Consider the following 17,889-nt stretch of genomic DNA (forward strand, 5'->3'; position numbering starts at 1 on the left):
GTAACGTTGCCGGGGGCGTGACAATGACATGGACGGATGGCGCAAGTGAAAAAGAACACCGTACTCTGGGAAGAAAGGGCCAGAAGCCGGGAGGGAATCGAGTTCCGAGTCGATAGGGGCACACACCAGCAGTGACGTCGCCTACTGTGCACAGTACTTATTAGGGGAGAGCACGCCACTCAGCCTATTATTATTATTATTATTTTATTTTCCGTGGTATGTGGGTGTATGGTCCGTCCCTGCGTGGTCCGGTGGGTTGGGGATGCTGAGTAATAATACCGAGCAATGTACGAACTGGCGTCGAGTGAGTGGCATTTTGTCTGACAATAGTCAAAATGCTGATCCTCATTGCAATCAGGCAATTAGACTGTGGCATGTGGAACTATCTTTCTGTCAGACACCAACAGCTTCTCGAACAACGACATCGTACTTTCACCACCAACACCCTGCCCTCGTGTTTCATGTCAAGCTGCTGGCAAACCAGAACATGATGGAGACGCATCTCATTAACCACCAACAGTAGCCTGGCGAGACCACTCCAGCATCCACCTCACTCGCTGCTCCTGGCCATGCTCGTTGTTCAGAATGGGCTCCTTGGATTGACAAGCTCGTCCCTGAACCATGGTGTCCTTGAACACCGTGGCGAGCGCTCGCACGTCGATGACCCCGGCCCTGTTCTCCGTCCTCTTCCAAAGATGCCATACATGTCTAGGCGTGGCAGACAGTGGACGTCCCGAGTTTGACCTGGACGAGCGAAATTACCAGGTGTTTCATGGGCTCGCGATATCCATCCCGCAATTGCAGACGTCTACCAAGTGCGCCGTGTGCTGCCTTCTCCTCCGAGCCGTGCAGGAAGCTCTCTCCCAAGCCCCCCATTTCCTGCTGCCAGATACATATGTGATCGTTCGTGAACGTCTTGCCCTTGGACACATCTCCCTGGGTGCCATAGACAGGGAGCGACTTTCCGACCACGATCGAACCGTGGCGCCTCCACCATGTCTTCAGTGCTATTACTTGGACACTGCCTGTGGTGATTGCTTGGATCGTGACATGCAGATCCCCTGGCTGCACATGGGAGACTTTGAAATCAGTGTTCAGAGTGAGGTTCTAGAAGGGGGTAACATGCACAAGCAGATGCTGACGGCTCTCTCTAGACAACTCCCCATCGTGGCTCAGGACGCTTTTACCGAAGAGGCGATCAGTCCACCCGACGGCCTCAGACCCCCAGTGTTTTACCTTGATCGAGTCTTGGATACAAGAGTGCCGAGTCCATCATCAGGGGTGCTCGGCTCCTACACGGGCCACGATATCGCCAGACCACCTTATCGACATTGGACAAACAGCCGGATCCCGTGTTCAGATCATACCTTCCGCTAGCCTTCAAGTGCCATATGTCGCGCTGAGCTACTGTTGGGGGGCAACTAATAGCATGATGACCACGAGCACGAACATGATAAATGGGCTGCGCCAGATCGCTTGGGAGGCCCTGCCGGCAACCTTTCAGGACGCAGCCACAGTTGCACGGAGCCTGAATTACCGATACCTCTGGATCGACTCACTTTGCATCATCCAAGATACAGATGACTTGTTTGTCCAGCTGCGGAAAATGCCCGACATCTATCAGAATGCTGTGTTGGTCATTTCCGCCGACTCGTCGATCAACACTGTCTCCGGATTTCTCACCAAGCCACGACATCCCACCAAGAAGATCCCCGCTCGCTCGACACGCGGATCCTTCGCTCGTTTTCGTAAGGCAGCTGATGGCCCAGAGCTTCTCTTCAACGACCTATCACGTATCGGTGTCTCCCATCGATTCTTCATGCCGAGGGGCGACAACGGCATGGTTCGCGTCCCCAATTCGCAGGAAATGGCCGCCAGAAACGTTGTCTTCGAGCGGGCGTGGTGCTTTCAGGAGCGACTGCTGGCCAGCCGCGTCCTGCATTTCACCGCGGACGAGTTGGTATGGGAGTGCAGGACTGGATCAGATTGCGAGTGCGGGTGGATGAGAAATGCCACCAACGCCCTCGTGGGCGAGAAATGTCGTACTCTCAAGGAGGATTTCCACCGACCGAGGAGGGAGAACACGGGTATATACAACTTGACGGGGAATTCTGCTTGGGACAGATGGAAGCAGATTATTGCAACTTACTCCGCCTGTAAGTTGACCAAAGATGCCGACAGGCTACTCGCAATCTCCGCTGTGGCAAGACAACTACAGTCCGAGGAATTGGGAGACTATTACGCCGGGCTCTGGGCAAATGCGTTCCCCGGCTGCTTGTTATGGTGTTCCGCAGATGAGCCCAGTGAATATGATACGCAAACTTCAGCCGTCATCGCCGATTATGCATCCAGATCACCGCCGCAAATTCGCTCAGCCGCTACAGAGTCGGCGCTGAGGCAGTCCGCAACTCCCACGCATTCGCGGCCAGTCGAGTACGTGGCACCCAGCTGGTCCTGGGCTTCCGTGAAGGGACGTGTACAGTTTCGTCTCGAGAGCCGACTTTCGTTCTCGAAGATTTTGGACGTGCACGTTCAGCCCCGCAGCGGCCATGATGTCTATGGTCAACTCGAGTCGGCCTCTCTTCTCCTCCAAGCACCGGCCGTCGCGGCCACACTTGAGCTCTACCATCCGAAGGTGCAATTGGCCCGAGAGCTCTCGGCCCTCGAAGCGTGGGTGGTGATCAACGCCGACTGTCAGGGTACTGTCTTCTTGGACGCTTGCAAAGCACCCGAGGGCCATACGTCCGAAGAACGAGACGTCGTCTGCGTCTTCTTGGACTCCCCCCGAGCGCATCACGGCCGGCCAAGCTACCAGGCCTTGGTGCTGGAGCGATGTGACAGCCCGACTGGCGCGTATCGTCGATTTGGGATGGCCGAGTTTCCCTTGACCGAGGCGCAGAAGGCCGAGTTGAACGCGACCGAACCGAAGAATGAGAGACACCACCTTGTGGCAAGAGTACCTACCTTCCTCACCAACCATGGAGCAAGGATGCAGGAGATCCGGATAATTTGACCTCAGCTGGAAGCATTTCCTTGCCGAGGAAAGGCAGAGAGATAATACTCTTAGGTTACACTTCTCCTAGCGGCTGTTAATTAATTGTAGCAGCCGAATCATTCAATTTTCCGTCTTCCGCCGGATCTTACATCTCCGCATCTCCCACTGTCCATGCATTTGTCAACTGCAACTACAACTACACGAGCCACCATCCACCAACTCTCGCTCGTACGAGGGGAGGGAAGTATGCATATATGTCGACGGTAAGTGTTACGCGATCGCTTCCTGTACGAGTGTTCCTACATAAGCAAGCGACTTATACTTGATTGTGGTACTACAACATTGCTTCTGTATCAGCCTTGGTCGAGTTCGATATAATGAGCTCAATGCGGCTTGACGCCCAACGACTTTCTTTCGTCAGTGTCAAGTAGAGAGCGAATGATGGGCCTTTGATGATTGTCCCGAAAAAGGTATTGTGTCTGTATTGAATAATCAAGAAGGCCGTGCTCAACGGCCCCCCTTCACAGCTTGCTAGACGCTCCTTTGCTTGTCTCGTTGAAATCCATAACTCGTAATCTCGAACGCTACATGAATGCTTAAAATGCAAACGCCCTCCCAGGTGGCTTAGATGTTGCCAATGACGACCATATACCTCAACTTCCCGTCCTTGCTAGACTTCGTCGTTACACATCCACCGATCCCATCATCGAGCTGCATTTGGCTGCTCTTCCATCCCCAACTCTTGCTGACATCAAACTTGTCTGGTGCGCTCTCATAAATGCTCAAAAGTCGCCCGCCCTTGCTGGGTGAGTAGATCTTAAAATATGTTCGGATCGTCGGACGCGAATCCATGTAAGGTGGCATTGCCGAAACATTGTATTTCCTGTTGGTTCGCAACAGCTCTGCATCCTCTTCATCCGAGTCGAGCATCAGGCCGTCTGGAGGAGAGGAGTCGGTGGATTGGATGCCTGTAGCTTGGGGGGTTTGTGAAGTCTTTTGTACCGACTTGGCCGTCCGCCGGCGCAAAGTCACTCTTTCGCCTTCCGTCATCTGCGGATTTGAACTGTCATATTCTTGTGTCGACTCGGCTGATGCATCCTCCTGCTCAACTGCCGACCCACGAACGGGCTCATTGACGTGCCAACTCCGATTCCGCCGTTCGTTCTTCCGAAGCAGCATCTCCCGCTCCAGCTGCCCAATGCGATCGTCCACAGTGGAAGACATCCACAAGGCAAGAGGGTCTTCACACGGGTCTTTATCCTTGGCCCTGTGCAAGTATATGCCCAATTGCTGGACTTTGGAGTTATTGACGCGCTGGATATAAAGATTCCACAGACTCCCCGCATACCAAACCGTGTGGGAATAGACCCGTTTCTTTTCCTTGAGTGTCCGCGGGCTTGGGAACTCCGCTGAAAACCGAAATGGAGGGTAATAGCTGAAACGGGGCGCGGACGTCGGCGAGTATCCTCTGGAGGGAGGCCTGCCGCTGTCCATAACGTTGCCACTTGTGAAGTCGAGAGCCCAGGCGACATCAGTGGGCTCGAGGCTCGCTGATAACCTGGCGGCATGCGTGCTCCACTCTGCAACGCTCGTAGAGTTGGCGGCTACACAAGCTTCTCGAGTGCCCCCCATCACACACGAGACATCGTTAGTCGGAATCCAGAATTTTCGAGGTTTACCGTTGCCATCCCAAGAGCCAGACTCCATTTCTGCAGGAACTTCGTTCGGGTCGGCTGGGCCATCATCTCGTGACTTTCCCTTCTTGTGGACCGATGCTTGCTCAGCATGATCCTCGAGGTCCTCAACGTCTTCGGCTACCTCACTCAGTCCGAGTGTCTCGTCAGTTTCCCGGGCATTGAGAACTTTCTGTCGCAGTTCCATCGACATCCATAAAGCATCTCCAATGACCTTTTCTGGGAGTACTGGAACTCCAAGAATGTCCTTCTGCGTCCGGATTTGCTGCAGTTGTTCGAAGCGAAGATGAACATAGTGAATTCCCTCGTCCAGCAGGACAAGCAGTGGAGCGATTTCCGGAGATGTGTACAGCGCCACCCAAGCCTCGTCCTTCTCGGAAACATACCTATTGTGTCCAGTTATCCTATAAGGGGCATCAAATCTCACGGCAAAGAATCGCAGACTTGTTGGTTTGGGGTACAGGTATCGACCACTTGGGGAGACTAGCCCTCCTTCGATGGCTTTGGCCTTTAGTCGGCGATTCAACAGCTTCAAAGCGAGGTACCACCTCTCCCACTCGCTTGGGACGAAGAAGGGATCCCCACCAACGATCTCGCGAATGATTTCAGCCGGAATCTCGTCCCAATACTCATACGGCATCTCCCAGCCCTCTTTGCACAGCATGGCTTTGGCAGAAGCGAGGATGCGATCTCCAGCTTTCCCGTAGTAATTGTTAGTTACTAGCTTAATCAAGCTGTGAAGGGTAGCTGGCTGCATCTGTCGAAGGATCGAGTCGACACAAGAATCCACAAGGTCAGGCATGTCCAGCCAACATGCTGTAGCGAACAGCCCAATGGCTTCTTCTTCTTCCTGCACAGGAAACTGTGTTCCGTATATTCTCTTCAGGGCAAGCTCGAAAGCGTTTTTCGTGATGTAGGGATCGAGGTCTTCGCACGGGATTGTCATCTCTCGCGCTGTGCTCTCTGCCCAAGACCCAGAGAATGCAGACGAGAAATAAGGTACGCGGTCGAGAAGCAGTTTATGAAGTCTGTAACTCTGGCCAAAAGCATTCACAGTGATGTCGGAATGGCGGCCTTCCTCGAATCCATGGCGAAAGAGATGGCCCGTGAGAGTTGCGGTACCACCTAGACTTCGGCTGGCAGCGGACACGGTTCGGATGTGGGAACTGACTCTGGATGTGGGATCAGGACTCGTTGTGTCGCTTGTGATGAACAGACGAGCAAGGGTCGTCGAGGTATTGACAGAGTCAGGGTCAAAGCTGTTGCTGGTTGCGCCTGCCGTGGGGTCATCGCCATCCTTTTCGGGGTTGATCAAATGATGTCGACTGCTCGAGGCTCCGGGCAAAGCAGTCGGCGTGGTGTCCCCAGCCTTGATATTAGGACGTCGACTTCCGCCAGCGCTTGTCAACGCCGCCAACGAAACGGTATTGTTCGAGGACGCTGCAGCGCTCAGAGAGGCCAGAGCCGTGTTCGCGGAGACGGAAGCCGTAGGCGGTCCGGAGACGAATATCGATCGAAGAGGAGGCTCGAAGGAGATGGGGGGAGGTTGCTCCCCATAGGCCAAGCCAGAGATTTGATTTGAAGACGCTGTCCTTCGCTGAGCGACTGGTCTAGAGCTGGGGACTGAGCTGGGGACTGAGCTGGGGGGCTGTTGAAGCGGCGATCTGATGATTCCTGGGGAGGCAGGCTCGAGATAGCGTGAGTGATGAGGAGAGGACGTTGCAGTGCCTTGTTCACTCCAGGCGGTCCTGTCGACATCTGGTATGGTATTAGACGCATCAAACCCTGAGATCAGACCATCGAGGTCGTCTCGAGGGGGACTCCAGCCGCTGAACTGTTCTTGATCCATCAGATCGGACTATTGCCTAGACCCTTGGAACACCGGAACGAGGAGGTTCTGGACATAGCCGTCGAGTGGACTGGTGACAGGAAGCCCAACGAGAGCGATCCTGGAGGCCACTGGATCTTCTGTCAGCCTGGATAGCACGGTCTCTCTCCTTCATAGATAGTGGTAATTGCAAGAGACTCGAAAAAGTTGGCACGGTGTACACGGGACAAGATGATCGTCAAGGCGTCACCTGGTCGTTGTCTGCCGTTGTGTAGCCACGTGTGTGGCTGTGGCGGTTGTCCCGGAATTAGTGCGGACTTAAGTGATTTGGCGACATCTTCCCTTCCGCAGCGCAGGAGGACAGACTGGTTGTCTCTCGACTTATATCGACTGCTAACAGACACGCAGGGATGACAGTTTAGACATTGGACTTCCAACGGGACCTGCGACCAGTCCAAGACGATCCTGTTCTTCTTGTTTTCGAGGGCACAGCAGCATGGCTGGCTTCGTGTCTGCCACGTCTCCCTCTCCTGTTCATCATGGAAGGGCCAACCGTCGCAGCCGTCGTGAATGGTGACCACTATCACTTCGCTGGTCGAGAACCACTTACGCCCCCTAATTCTCAGAATACCCCGTCACCGGTTCCTTCCCCTACGATTCGAAAGAATGTTCGAGATGGAATCCCGCCGAGACAGAACAACAGTTCCTCCGAGTCCGGTAACACACCACTTCGACAAGACGAGGGTCTAAGCAGCGGTCTTGAAACACAAAATGGAGTTGAGGACACCACCACTGGGCTTGTCGACGTGGACTATGTTCATGTGGTGGGAGGTACAACATCTACAAACACGTTGCTGAACGGCGTATCAGAAGACCCAGCTTGTTCCCTCCCTCCAGCTGTGGAGTTGGGTCAATTGGCTCTGGAGCATATCGCAGAACATCCAAATGGATTGGGAGTCGAACAAAATGGAGGAATCGTGTACAAGTCATCGCCAGATAAATCTCACAGCCCGACGACTGCCGTGGACTCTCTTCCTGTCCGTCTTGATGATTCACAACCACCGCCACCGGTCTCCAACGATGAGCTAAGCCCTCACACCGCCCTACCCGTCGCCGACCAACTCCCTGAGTCCCCCAATGAAGATGTCTTGATTTCTACTCCAAAGGCAGAACCAAGCACGCTGAGGCAATCTGACACTGCGGGGACAAGACGAAGTCGTAACCTCACAATCGAGACCAGTAACCAACTGTTGCAATCTACAGGCAGTCCTTCACCCAGACCCTACCCCCCACAAAGAGCCCTATCCACTCCCGGCTCCATCAAGAGCCCTCTGTCTCCTCAGAGGCACGATAGAATCGGCCCACGACCAACTCTGAAGATACCTGAGACAGGCGTAAAGGTTGATGGAACTGGAGGAAGAAGACATTCGTCTTCAGGCAGACCTCTCCCGTCCCCTATGCCGGCGTCAATTCCGTTGCCGCCCTTGTCAATCCCGACTTATCTCCAACTTGAACTGTCCTCACAACGACCCTCCCAACTGTACATCCACCGGTCCGCTAACAGCGACTTTCCATATGAGTCTTCGCGGGTCAAGATCGAGAGACTGACGAACTTCTTGCTGCTGCCCATGTACCTCGAGAGTGTCCTTTGGTTCGGGACTCTTGCATGTCTCGATTCATGGCTTTATACTTTCACGATTCTACCGCTCAGACTCCTCAAATCGTTTTACATTCTGGCCAAATCGTGGTGCATTAACCTCATGAGTGAAGTGCATTTTGTCTTCAATTTTGTGTACAACGGAACTGGACGAATGTGGAAAAGACGCAGGAGCAGTCTCGTATCCGCTCCTACGCGGAAACCCTCGGCTTCTGACGTCGGCGAAGGCAAACCTGCCCAGCCTGTTGCAGCACAAAATCGCAGGCAGGTGAAACAGCATCAGAGAACAAAGTCGGTGCCGTCGGCGTTGCTTCCCGATGATAAAGCGGACATGCTCAAAGGGCTCCTGATCATTTGCACATGTATCATCCTTCTTAGGCTTGATGCTAGCCGGATGTACCATTGGATTCGCGGTCAAGCCGCCATCAAGCTATATGTCATTTACAATCTTCTGGAGGTCTGTGACAGGCTCTTCTCCGCAATAGGACAGGACGTCCTCGAATGCCTATTTTCCAAGGAAGCGCTCGAACGCAAGCCAGATGGCCACAGCAAGATTCTACGGCCGTTCTGGTTGTTCGTCCTGGCACTCATCTATACCGTCATCCATTCTACGGCCCTGTTCTACCAAGTCATCACGCTCAACGTGGCTGTCAACTCATATTCGAACGCCCTCATCACACTGCTGTTGTCAAACCAGTTTGTGGAGATCAAATCCACCGTCTTCAAAAAGTTTGAGAAGGAGAACCTTTTTCAGTTGACTTGTGCCGACGTGGTCGAACGCTTCCAACTTTGGCACATGCTGGTCATTATTGCATCCCGCAACATCGTGGAAACCGGAGGATTAAGTGCAGGATTAAGCGTTTTTACCAGAGCATCGACTGCAACAGCGGCGTCTCCATTGACTACGAATAGCAGCATTCTATTTACCAGCGCTCTTCCTCCGAGATCGGTGAGCTCGATCCTTCCGAAATCATTTACTCTGTTACCGGCAGCGGTCAACACGATAACATCGTACGCGCCAGCTGTCAGTCAGGTGCTCGGCCCGTTTCTGGCAGTGCTCGGTTCTGAAATGTTGGTCGATTGGCTCAAACACGCCTACATCAACAAGTTTAACAACACCCGTCCTGCAATATACGACCGATTTCTGGACGTTTTGGCAAAGGACTATTACACAAACGCTTTCGGCGACCAAAACCTCACCAAGCGGTTGGGTTTGCCGGTCATCCCGTTGAGCTGCCTCTTGATCCGAGCCACCGTTCAAACATATCAGATGTTCATGGCAGCCTGGGTCCCGTCAAGTTCGCCGAGTTCATCGACCAGCCTGGCCAGCATCCACGAGCATTACTCTGCGGCCCGCTCAAACATGCCGATGACCACCAGCACGGCGATCTCCAAAACGGTCGACGACATCATCCGAGCCATTCCTGCGGCCATCACCAGCTCCAGCGTCGTGACCCACATGACGACCATCCTTCTATTCCTTCTGTTCTTCTTAATCCTGCTGGCGTGCAAGCTCGTGTTGGGGATGCTTCTCCTCGCCTTTGCGAGATCCCGCTACCGGTCGATGAAGCTGCGCGAGAGAAACCCCATTTACCACGTTGACGGCGGTCGGCGCGTCGGAGGCTGGGGTGTCGTCGAGGTCGACGACGACAAACGCCGGTGGATCTACGAGGACGACCCCGCCGGCCTTAAAGCCCTGCGCGAGAGGGAGGAAAGGGACAAGAAGAACAAGGAAAAGGGCACCGGGGTCGAGAGTTTTGACAAAGTCAGACGATACGAGATGGTGGCCAAGAGGATATGGTAGACCTCAACCAAACTACTACCTAAGCAGTTAATTTATGTAGCTAGCGGAGCACCAAGTAGTCTGGCGGGAATTGAATTGTGTTATTTCTCTCATTGGTACCAAACATGAATGGGATGGTATCTATCTCTCTTTCTCTTCCTTTCGTCAAAGGAGACGCATATCCATCTCATCTTACTCGTTCTGCACACGTTCCTCTATCTATCCATCCTTTCTTGGATTTGTCCTCTCTCTCATGTGTCATTCATCTCTTAGTTTCGTAGACCATCAGCATAATAAGCGCGCGCACATACCCGTGACAGCTCCGCCCACACGTTCCAGGAAAGGAAAAGGAAAAATACCCTCAGTGGGAGGGGAAGGTTTGGGAGAGGGATGATGAAGAAAAAGCTCGTCACACACAACAAGCCGCAGTTTTGGTTTGGCAATGTTTAGCGACTGCGACAGCGACAGCAACAACGGGGCTCTAAGGGGCAGGCCTGGTGGCAACGACTTCCCCCGCGACGGCATTCTCCTTGCCGCCCTGCGGGGTCTTCTCCTCCTTCATGAAGGGGAAGGCCAGGACCTCGCGGATGGTGTAGTTGTCGGTGAGGAACATGACCATGCGGTCGATGCCCATGCCCCAGCCGCCGGTCGGGGGGAGGCCGAACTCGAGCGAGGTGCAGAAGTTCTCGTCGATCATCTGGGCCTCGTCGTCGCCCTGGGCCTTCTGGCGGGCCTGCTCCTCGAAGCGCAGGCGCTGGTCGAACGGGTCGTTCAGCTCGGTGTACGCGTTGACGATCTCCTTCTTGCACACGAACGCCTCGAAACGCTCGCAGATGCCCGGAGACGACCGGTGGTACTTGGCCAGCGGCGACATGATCTGCGGGTGGCCCGTGATGAAGGTCGGGTTGATGCACGTCTCCTCGATGAACTCGCCCACCAGCTTGTCGAGCATGCGCGCGTTGGTCTCGGGCGGCGGGCACGTCACGTTGCACTTCTTGAGCACACGCTTGAGGAATTCGTTGGTCTCGGTCGTGTGGAGCTGGTCGCCCGGCGGGAACTTCTCGCCCGTGGCCTCCTCGAGCGCCGGGATCATGTCGATGCGCTTCCACGGCCGCGACCAGTTGACCTCGTAGACCTCGCCGGTCTGTGTGTGGAAGGTCGTCTGGTAGCCGCCGGTGATTTCCTTGACCAGGCCCGAGACGAGTTCTTCGGTGCGGTCCATCACGTCGTACACGTCGGCGTACGCCTCGTAGAACTCGCAGGTGGTGAATTCGGGGTTATGCGTCAAGTCGGCGCCTTCGTTGCGGAATTGCTTGCCCAGCTCGTACACCCGCTCGATGCCTCCCACGACCAGCATCTTGAGGAAGAGTTCCGGCGCGATACGCATGAACATGTCCGTCTGGTACTCGTTGATGTGGGTCTTGAATGGCTTGGCCGTGGCGCCCCCGGCGATGGAGTTCATCATGGGTGTTTCCACCTCGACGAAGCCGTTGGAGTCGAAGTAGTGGCGGATGTAGGAGACGATCCTGGCGCGGGTGAGGAGGATGTTGCGCGACTTCTCGTTCATGATGAGGTCGAGGTAGCGTTGGCGGAAGCGGGTTTCCACATCCTGCAGACCGAAGTGTTCGGAGGGGATCTGGTGCAGGCACGGGGTGAGGAGGATGACCTGACGCGCAAACACGGACAGTTCACCCTCGTTGGGACGGTTCTTGGGTGAGGTTCGACCGGGGTATCCGATGACACCGATGATGTCTCCTCGCCGCAGGTGTTCGTGCTGGGCCTCGAAGGAGACGTCGCCGGCCGCTTCCTGCGCCTGGCACATGATTTGGACCTTGGTGCCGCCGCTCCTGATGTCGTAGAAGACCAGCTTCGCGCCCGCGGACCGCTTGACATAGACTCTGCCCGCGACCCGTATTTCCACCTCCTTCTTCTGCTCGCCGGGCTTGAGGTCGGCATATTCCTGGACGAACTTGCTCAGATCCGTGTTGACCGAGAACTTGTGCGGGTATGGGTTGGGGTCCTTGGTCTCTCGCAGCCGGTTGATGCGCCCACTTCGGATCTCGAAGTACTGGTTCGGGTTGAGATTGCTCTCGTCGAGTTCGGCCTTCATGGCCTTCTTCTCCACCTGGAGGGGAGCAGCAGCGGCGGCGGCGGCCTTTTCCTTCTTCTTCTCTTCCAGCTGTCTTTGCTTCTGTCTCTTCTTTAACTCGGACTTGGACACTCTTTCACCCGTGACCTCGTCGAGGTGGAGGTTGGCGGTGTCCTGCGTTACAGACTCGGTGGCGTCTGCCATGATGAAGGGTCAACGACAGGTTCTGAGAGGGAGGAGAGAGGGAGGATATTATGTACGACTGTGTAACCGTCGAGATGATGGCTGTTGAAATGCTGGACCGGAGAGTCACAAAATAAAATGCCCATGAAAAATGACTCACTTAGTGTGGGGTCGTGTCCTTCCATGACTCGTGTTCCTGCGCAGGACGCAGGACGAGGGGCACGCATTCGTATCAACGCTGTACAAAGAGGTTTAGGTCTATCTATCCACGGCGCAGAGTGATTCTGACCATCACATTCTGACGACGGGGAGGCGTGGCATTCATCCTCGCCAGTTTTCTGCAAAAAGGGAACCATCCCGTCTCAAAGCATCTTCAGAGCCGTGGCCACGCACAGGCCCCAGAGTCCACCTTGCAGCAACCAAAACCCGCCGCCGATATACCTGCCCGACCCATTCTTCTTCTGGCTGCTGATATAGCCATAAGCGAAGGCGATACGACAGACGACCCAGGCCGCTCCTAAGGCGGCGGTGGCGGTGGGATACTCCAAACCGGCAAACAACATGTATGCCATGGTCTGCGGCATGTTCTCGAGGAGATTTCCGTGCGCTCGCTGGGCGCAGTTGAACTTGTACGCGGCCTGGCTCTCTTTGGCCTGCTCGTGTGAGGCGTAGAGGTTCGGGTAAGGGACGCCAGCAGGCTTGCGGAACCGGGTCACCACGTTGCCCTGCATCCAGGAGAGGAAGGGGATAGCCCCGAGAGCGATGAGGGCCACATAGCTTCGAGTTGCGGTCAGCTCTATCCGAAGCGTGAGAGACTCAGTTGTTTTGCGCTGGACTCACCCGTAGCGATCAGGAACGGTCAGCGTGTACACCATGTTGCTTCGCCCTTTGCTCAATGTGTAGCCGTCGACACTGTGTCAGAAAGGTGAACCGAGTTCAAAAGATGGACCAAGCTGTTATAAAAAGGAAACAAGCTGTCACGTCAACAAGGCAACAGACAATTGACGAGAGTTCATCTCGGATGGTTGCGTCCTTCCGAGGGGATAAACCGGGCCAACGTTGGTCCGAGAGGCTTCTGATGCCAGCGTGTTCGATCCGTTTCTGCGAATTCATCGTGCATAGTGTGGCTTCATGTGTCCAAATCCATGGTGTTCCCATAATGACCTGTGTCAATGGTGGTCACAGCAAGGCTTCCCCGGTGCTGACGACGACGTTCAGGCCCCAGAGCTTGTGTTGCCGTCCACACCACATTCCTGCGCGCGACAATTGCCGTGTGCCGAGAACTTACTCACTGGTGTTGCATAGGCGGGCCAGGAGATGAGGGAGCATTGAATAAAAACCACAGAGAGAGGGCGGGAGAGTTGTGTGTGGGCGGGGGGGAGGCAGATGTCGAGTATCTTTATATCATCTTGCATGCCCTGATTTGTAGTAGTGGGTGCTTACTATTTATTCACCTCAGTCTCGAGGCGGATTGCGTGATAGGGGGAGACGAGAACCAATCATGCAGGAGAGACAATCTAGTGCTCGAGCACTGGTACATTATTTCACGCGTGAAACCAATCATCAAAGTCCTTTGAGCCTGTGGGAGGAGGCCTAATAACACACAACCTGGGTCCTTTTCTCTATGGCCTGCTTCTCCCACAAAAACAATCGCTTCTGTACCGGCCTCTATGTGTCCCGAATGTCACAATCGCACAACCAGGCTTACATGATGACCTCGTTGGCAACATCACGCTTCAACTCCTTGTACGGCAGGCAGATGCAGTTTTGAACCCGCACTTCATCTCCGACACCACACTCCTTGCCAAGAATGGTGATACTCTGCACTTTAACCCCGTTCTTGATGATGGTGGTGCTGTGATTGGTGACCGGAGTGGCCGTGCCCTCCACTCGAGCCCAGGCTCCGACACGACTGTTCCAGCCGATGATAGCATAGAGAACGCAGGCATCGTGCTTGATCTCTGCCTCGTCGAGGACGATGGCCTCCTTGACACGTGCGCCTGCACCGATGATGGCCTTGGGACCAATGGACACGTTCGGCCCCAACTTTGCGGTCGGGTCAACCTGGGCAGTTGGGTGGATGAAGACGGGGGGAACGATAGTCGCGGATGGCGTCGCAATCTCGTCTGACTGTGACTGGAAGGCTTTCTGCAGGTACAGGGCATTGGCGGGAACTGCAGACCCAGCGGTCTTGATCTGACGCCAGAAATCTTTAGTTTCATGGACGAAGAAGCGGTTGCTGTCGGCCAGATCAGGTAGAATGTCCTGCTCGAGACGCATCACCTCATTCCTTTCTCCGTCCTCATCGGGCTCGGCCATGAAGGACGAGTCGAGGTTCTCTGACGAAGGGTACGAGATCATCCGGGGGCGCTCGGTCTTGCGTTTGATGGCACTCTTGATGGAGGGGAAAATGGCGTCGGTGGCGAAGAGGTACACACCACAGTTGATCAGATTGGAGATGTGGCTCTCGGGCTTTTCGACGTAGTGGAGAACCCGTTTCGTGTGGGCGTCGGACACAATACAACCAAAGTTGGTGGCGGCATCGTTGCTGATACGAGTGCCAAGGATGACCGCCTCAGCATCTTTCTCCTCGAAGAGCTTCAACATGGCCTCAAGGGGGAAAGAGCAGCAGACATCCGAGTTCAGCACGAAGAACCTGTCGGGCTTGCCCTTCAAGATAGCATCACGGAAATGGTACAGACCGCCGGCAGTGCCCAGCGCCTGATACTCGCGCAAGTACTGGATCTTGAACTGGGGGAATTCTCTGGACGAGTCTTTGATGAAGTCACGGAAGACATTCTCTTCGTAGTAGCCAATGAGAATGACCTCTTTGATGTCTGGGACCTTGGAGACGGCCTTCAAGCAGTGCCAGATGATGGGATGGCCTGCAACATCGAAGAGCGGCTAGAGGTGGTTCTCGTTAGTCACCGTTGAGTTTGAAGTCGATCCATGCATGACCTACCTTGGGAACGTCGAGACTCAGGGGCCGGAAACGAGTTCCTCGCGAGGGACCTCCAACCTGCGTACGTTCAGTCGAGTTCTTTGCCACTCTTGATCCGCCCGTCTTACCAGAATGACTGCCTTGGTAACAGCCTGAGCCCCTGTGGGCTTTTGGCGGGATGGAACTCTCAGCATCTCCTCGACTGGGTCAATGCGAACAATTTGGTGGTTTGTTTGGGTTTTCCACTTGGACAAGGGACCTTTACAGGAATGTATGTCGGAGTCAGGTGTGGGTTGAACTGCAGCTGAGGCCACGGGGTCACTTTTTTGGGCTTTTCACCGCCAGCGCGTCGCCGCCCATACGAGGCGACGGGGCCAAGGCACTAAACCGCTTCAAGCCAAGTCACTCACCCACTCCATTTCCACTTCGTCTCCTGAACGCGCCTCGACGCCTCAACACCTCGATGCCCAACAAGGGCGGTGAAGGGGTTGGACATCGTTCTGGCCCGTGTCAATCCTCCACCAGCCTCCGGAGCACGTGGATTCATGGGAGATTCTATTATTGTGACAAGCGATGGCCACGTCACGTCACATACAGCCCCTAATTCGACTCAACAACTAGCTCATACATTGTAGCGAGGAGTCCGTACAGGAGGTTGACTAACACCTACAGACCGAAGAGACCAGGTTTGTAATTACACAGACCCTCACACACGCTCTTTTTGGATGTCTTCCTCTGTCAACTCACGATGCACCCCAGTCTGAGCCACACTACCAGTCAGGGCTGCAGTACCCACCTCCTTCAAAAACCCCAGGCTCGACACCTCCTTCTTCCAATACACGATATACTTGCTCTGGATCTCTATCAGGCTCATTCGCGGATCCTTCCAGGTCCCGTCGTGAACACCGTCTTTCAAATCCCCGAACCACGCGCTGATTTCTGAGCTATACAACTCCTTGATCCTCGGATCGTCGTTGCTGGCCGTCGTGGCAGTCCCGGTGATGGAGATCCAGTCCTGGGTCTTGCTGTCTTGGATGATAATCTGAACTTCCTTGTTCTTTTCCAGATCTTGAAATTTCCTCGAGTTCTTGTTCGCCAGGTACAAGATGTCCGGTCCAGAGCGTTTGGCAACGGCCATGGAGCGGCCAACGGGGCCAACCCCCTGTCGGTATGTGTTCAACATGCTTATCTTTTTGCCGTCAATGAGCTCGTACAGTTCTTTCCACTGGTCGGCTTTGGGAGTTCCGCGGTCATATTGTTTCGCGACCGAGGGGTCGGTCCGGGAGTTGACTTCTTTGGGGTCCAACGCTTCTGGCATCTTGAGGGGTGCTGTTACGCTGATCTGTCGAGTTTGAAATCGATGTGCAGAAAGGTATCCCGAGGGAGAGCAAGGAAGCAGAATTCTTGGAGTTGGGGATATTGCGAGCAGACGCCTGACACTCAAAGCAGGAGGCATTGCAGATGTACAGCAGCGCAGGCTCACCAGGCGTATTTATCTCAGCACTTGTCATGAAATCATCATGACCTACCCCATGTACGTGGCGTGCATTCTCCTCCAAGCCAGCCAAAGCAGTAACATACCGACAACGAGCACATCTCGGCCACTTCTAACCAACGAAACGTGGAGATCCACGTTTCTTCCCGCCGTTCACGCTGCCAACATCCGCATGGGGACCGGCTTCTGATGGGTTTGACTGGATGGCCGATTCGATGGAGGAGAAAGTGGTGACGACAGGACAAGTTCTGAGGCTGAGATCATGAGTTCGCCAAGTCTCGGGTCGGCATCCGGACTGTTGACGATCCGGCAGGGAATCCATCCCTTTTGACCACTTCACTTCACTTCATCAGACCAAACAAAGAAATACCCAGCCAAAAAACAAATGGATGCCAGCCACATATACACATACCCGCCAACAAGTTCATTCAGTAGCAGGTAGGTGCTTGCAACATTCGAACGACCAAACCAGCAAAAAGCTCAACTTGTGAGAAAACACCGCGAAGGTTTTTTTTTTCTCTTCAACAATCAATTGGCTTCAACTTCGAGGGCAAGTTGGCTCCCACCTCTGCCTTATTTTCCTTTCTTCTCTGTCTGTTGTATTTTCCAAAGCTCCTGCACCTTTTGTGTTAGAACCATTTCTGGCTGCAAGTCAGGGAAATGAATTATTAGGACGGATACTGGAGGACTCAGAATCAGAAGAAGAAGAGATAAGACTGTGGACGAGACTTATTTTCTTGCACCTTTGATTTCATCATTTGAATGGCTGACAGAATTTTGGTGGATGATTTATGTATCCCTGCAATATTGTTCTGCCGGACCTTGCCGGGAGGGGAGGTGTTCTGGCACGGGTGAGTGAACGAGTGAGTGAATAAGTAGGAGGTGAACTTGGCGAGGGAAGGCCGCGTTACGGTTTGACTGAGGAAGTGCAGGCGTGGAGGGTGTCGGTGCTGGGATGAAGGCGTGCCTTTTACGGTTGAGATCCGAAAGGATCCCAGGCCAAGAATCGGGGAGGACATCTACAACTCACACTGACGTATTACACACATTGACGAGGGAGAGCATCTTCAGAGTGAGGAACAATCACTGGAGCTGCGATCCGGTGAGCCTGCACTGTGTCTTGATCGATGGGTCAGGGTTCAAGGTCTGGCTGGACCAGAAGCGGACACGAGGACTTTGAGAACATCAGCCTTGAGAGTCAATGCCACCTTCCCGAGGGCGATG

At 54.3% G+C, this 17,889-nt stretch overlaps 8 protein-coding genes across 8 annotated transcripts; 3 read left to right on the forward strand and 5 right to left on the reverse strand.

The window, feature by feature from the left end:
- Positions 1 to 621: 621 nt before the first annotated feature.
- Positions 622 to 1,377, forward strand: AYL99_01171 (hypothetical protein; the record flags this gene model as incomplete). The annotated part of the gene is made up of 1 exon (XM_018832687.1): positions 622 to 1,377. The coding sequence occupies one exon, from the start codon at positions 622 to 624 to the stop codon at positions 1,375 to 1,377; it is 756 nt and encodes a 251-aa protein (XP_018698566.1).
- Positions 1,378 to 1,432: 55 nt separating this feature from the next.
- Positions 1,433 to 3,013, forward strand: AYL99_01172 (hypothetical protein; the record flags this gene model as incomplete). The annotated part of the gene is made up of 1 exon (XM_018832688.1): positions 1,433 to 3,013. The coding sequence occupies one exon, from the start codon at positions 1,433 to 1,435 to the stop codon at positions 3,011 to 3,013; it is 1,581 nt and encodes a 526-aa protein (XP_018698567.1).
- Positions 3,014 to 3,619: 606 nt separating this feature from the next.
- Positions 3,620 to 6,538, reverse strand: AYL99_01173 (hypothetical protein; the record flags this gene model as incomplete). The annotated part of the gene is made up of 1 exon (XM_018832689.1): positions 3,620 to 6,538. The coding sequence occupies one exon, from the start codon at positions 6,536 to 6,538 to the stop codon at positions 3,620 to 3,622; it is 2,919 nt and encodes a 972-aa protein (XP_018698568.1).
- Positions 6,539 to 7,056: 518 nt separating this feature from the next.
- Positions 7,057 to 9,978, forward strand: AYL99_01174 (hypothetical protein; the record flags this gene model as incomplete). The annotated part of the gene is made up of 1 exon (XM_018832690.1): positions 7,057 to 9,978. One exon carries the CDS (start codon positions 7,057 to 7,059, stop codon positions 9,976 to 9,978), a length of 2,922 nt encoding a protein of 973 aa, XP_018698569.1.
- Positions 9,979 to 10,438: 460 nt separating this feature from the next.
- On the reverse strand, positions 10,439 to 12,250 carry AYL99_01175 (lysine-tRNA ligase; the record flags this gene model as incomplete). Its single annotated transcript, XM_018832691.1, has 1 exon — positions 10,439 to 12,250. One exon carries the CDS (start codon positions 12,248 to 12,250, stop codon positions 10,439 to 10,441), a length of 1,812 nt encoding a protein of 603 aa, XP_018698570.1.
- A 341-nt stretch (positions 12,251 to 12,591) lies between these two features.
- AYL99_01176 (hypothetical protein) lies at positions 12,592 to 13,104 on the reverse strand (the record flags this gene model as incomplete). The annotated part of the gene is made up of 2 exons (XM_018832692.1): positions 12,592 to 13,006; positions 13,070 to 13,104. 2 exons carry the CDS (start codon positions 13,102 to 13,104, stop codon positions 12,592 to 12,594), a joined length of 450 nt encoding a protein of 149 aa, XP_018698571.1.
- An 829-nt stretch (positions 13,105 to 13,933) lies between these two features.
- AYL99_01177 (hypothetical protein) lies at positions 13,934 to 15,364 on the reverse strand (the record flags this gene model as incomplete). The annotated part of the gene is made up of 3 exons (XM_018832693.1): positions 13,934 to 15,133; positions 15,192 to 15,248; positions 15,299 to 15,364. 3 exons carry the CDS (start codon positions 15,362 to 15,364, stop codon positions 13,934 to 13,936), a joined length of 1,323 nt encoding a protein of 440 aa, XP_018698572.1.
- A 512-nt stretch (positions 15,365 to 15,876) lies between these two features.
- Positions 15,877 to 16,488, reverse strand: AYL99_01178 (hypothetical protein; the record flags this gene model as incomplete). Its single annotated transcript, XM_018832694.1, has 1 exon — positions 15,877 to 16,488. The coding sequence occupies one exon, from the start codon at positions 16,486 to 16,488 to the stop codon at positions 15,877 to 15,879; it is 612 nt and encodes a 203-aa protein (XP_018698573.1).
- Positions 16,489 to 17,889: the final 1,401 nt, after the last annotated feature.

The sequence above is a fragment of the Fonsecaea erecta genome (assembly GCF_001651985.1).
Source record: "Fonsecaea erecta strain CBS 125763 chromosome Unknown Scaff1, whole genome shotgun sequence".
In the NCBI taxonomy this organism is placed as follows: Eukaryota; Fungi; Ascomycota; class Eurotiomycetes; order Chaetothyriales; family Herpotrichiellaceae; genus Fonsecaea; species Fonsecaea erecta.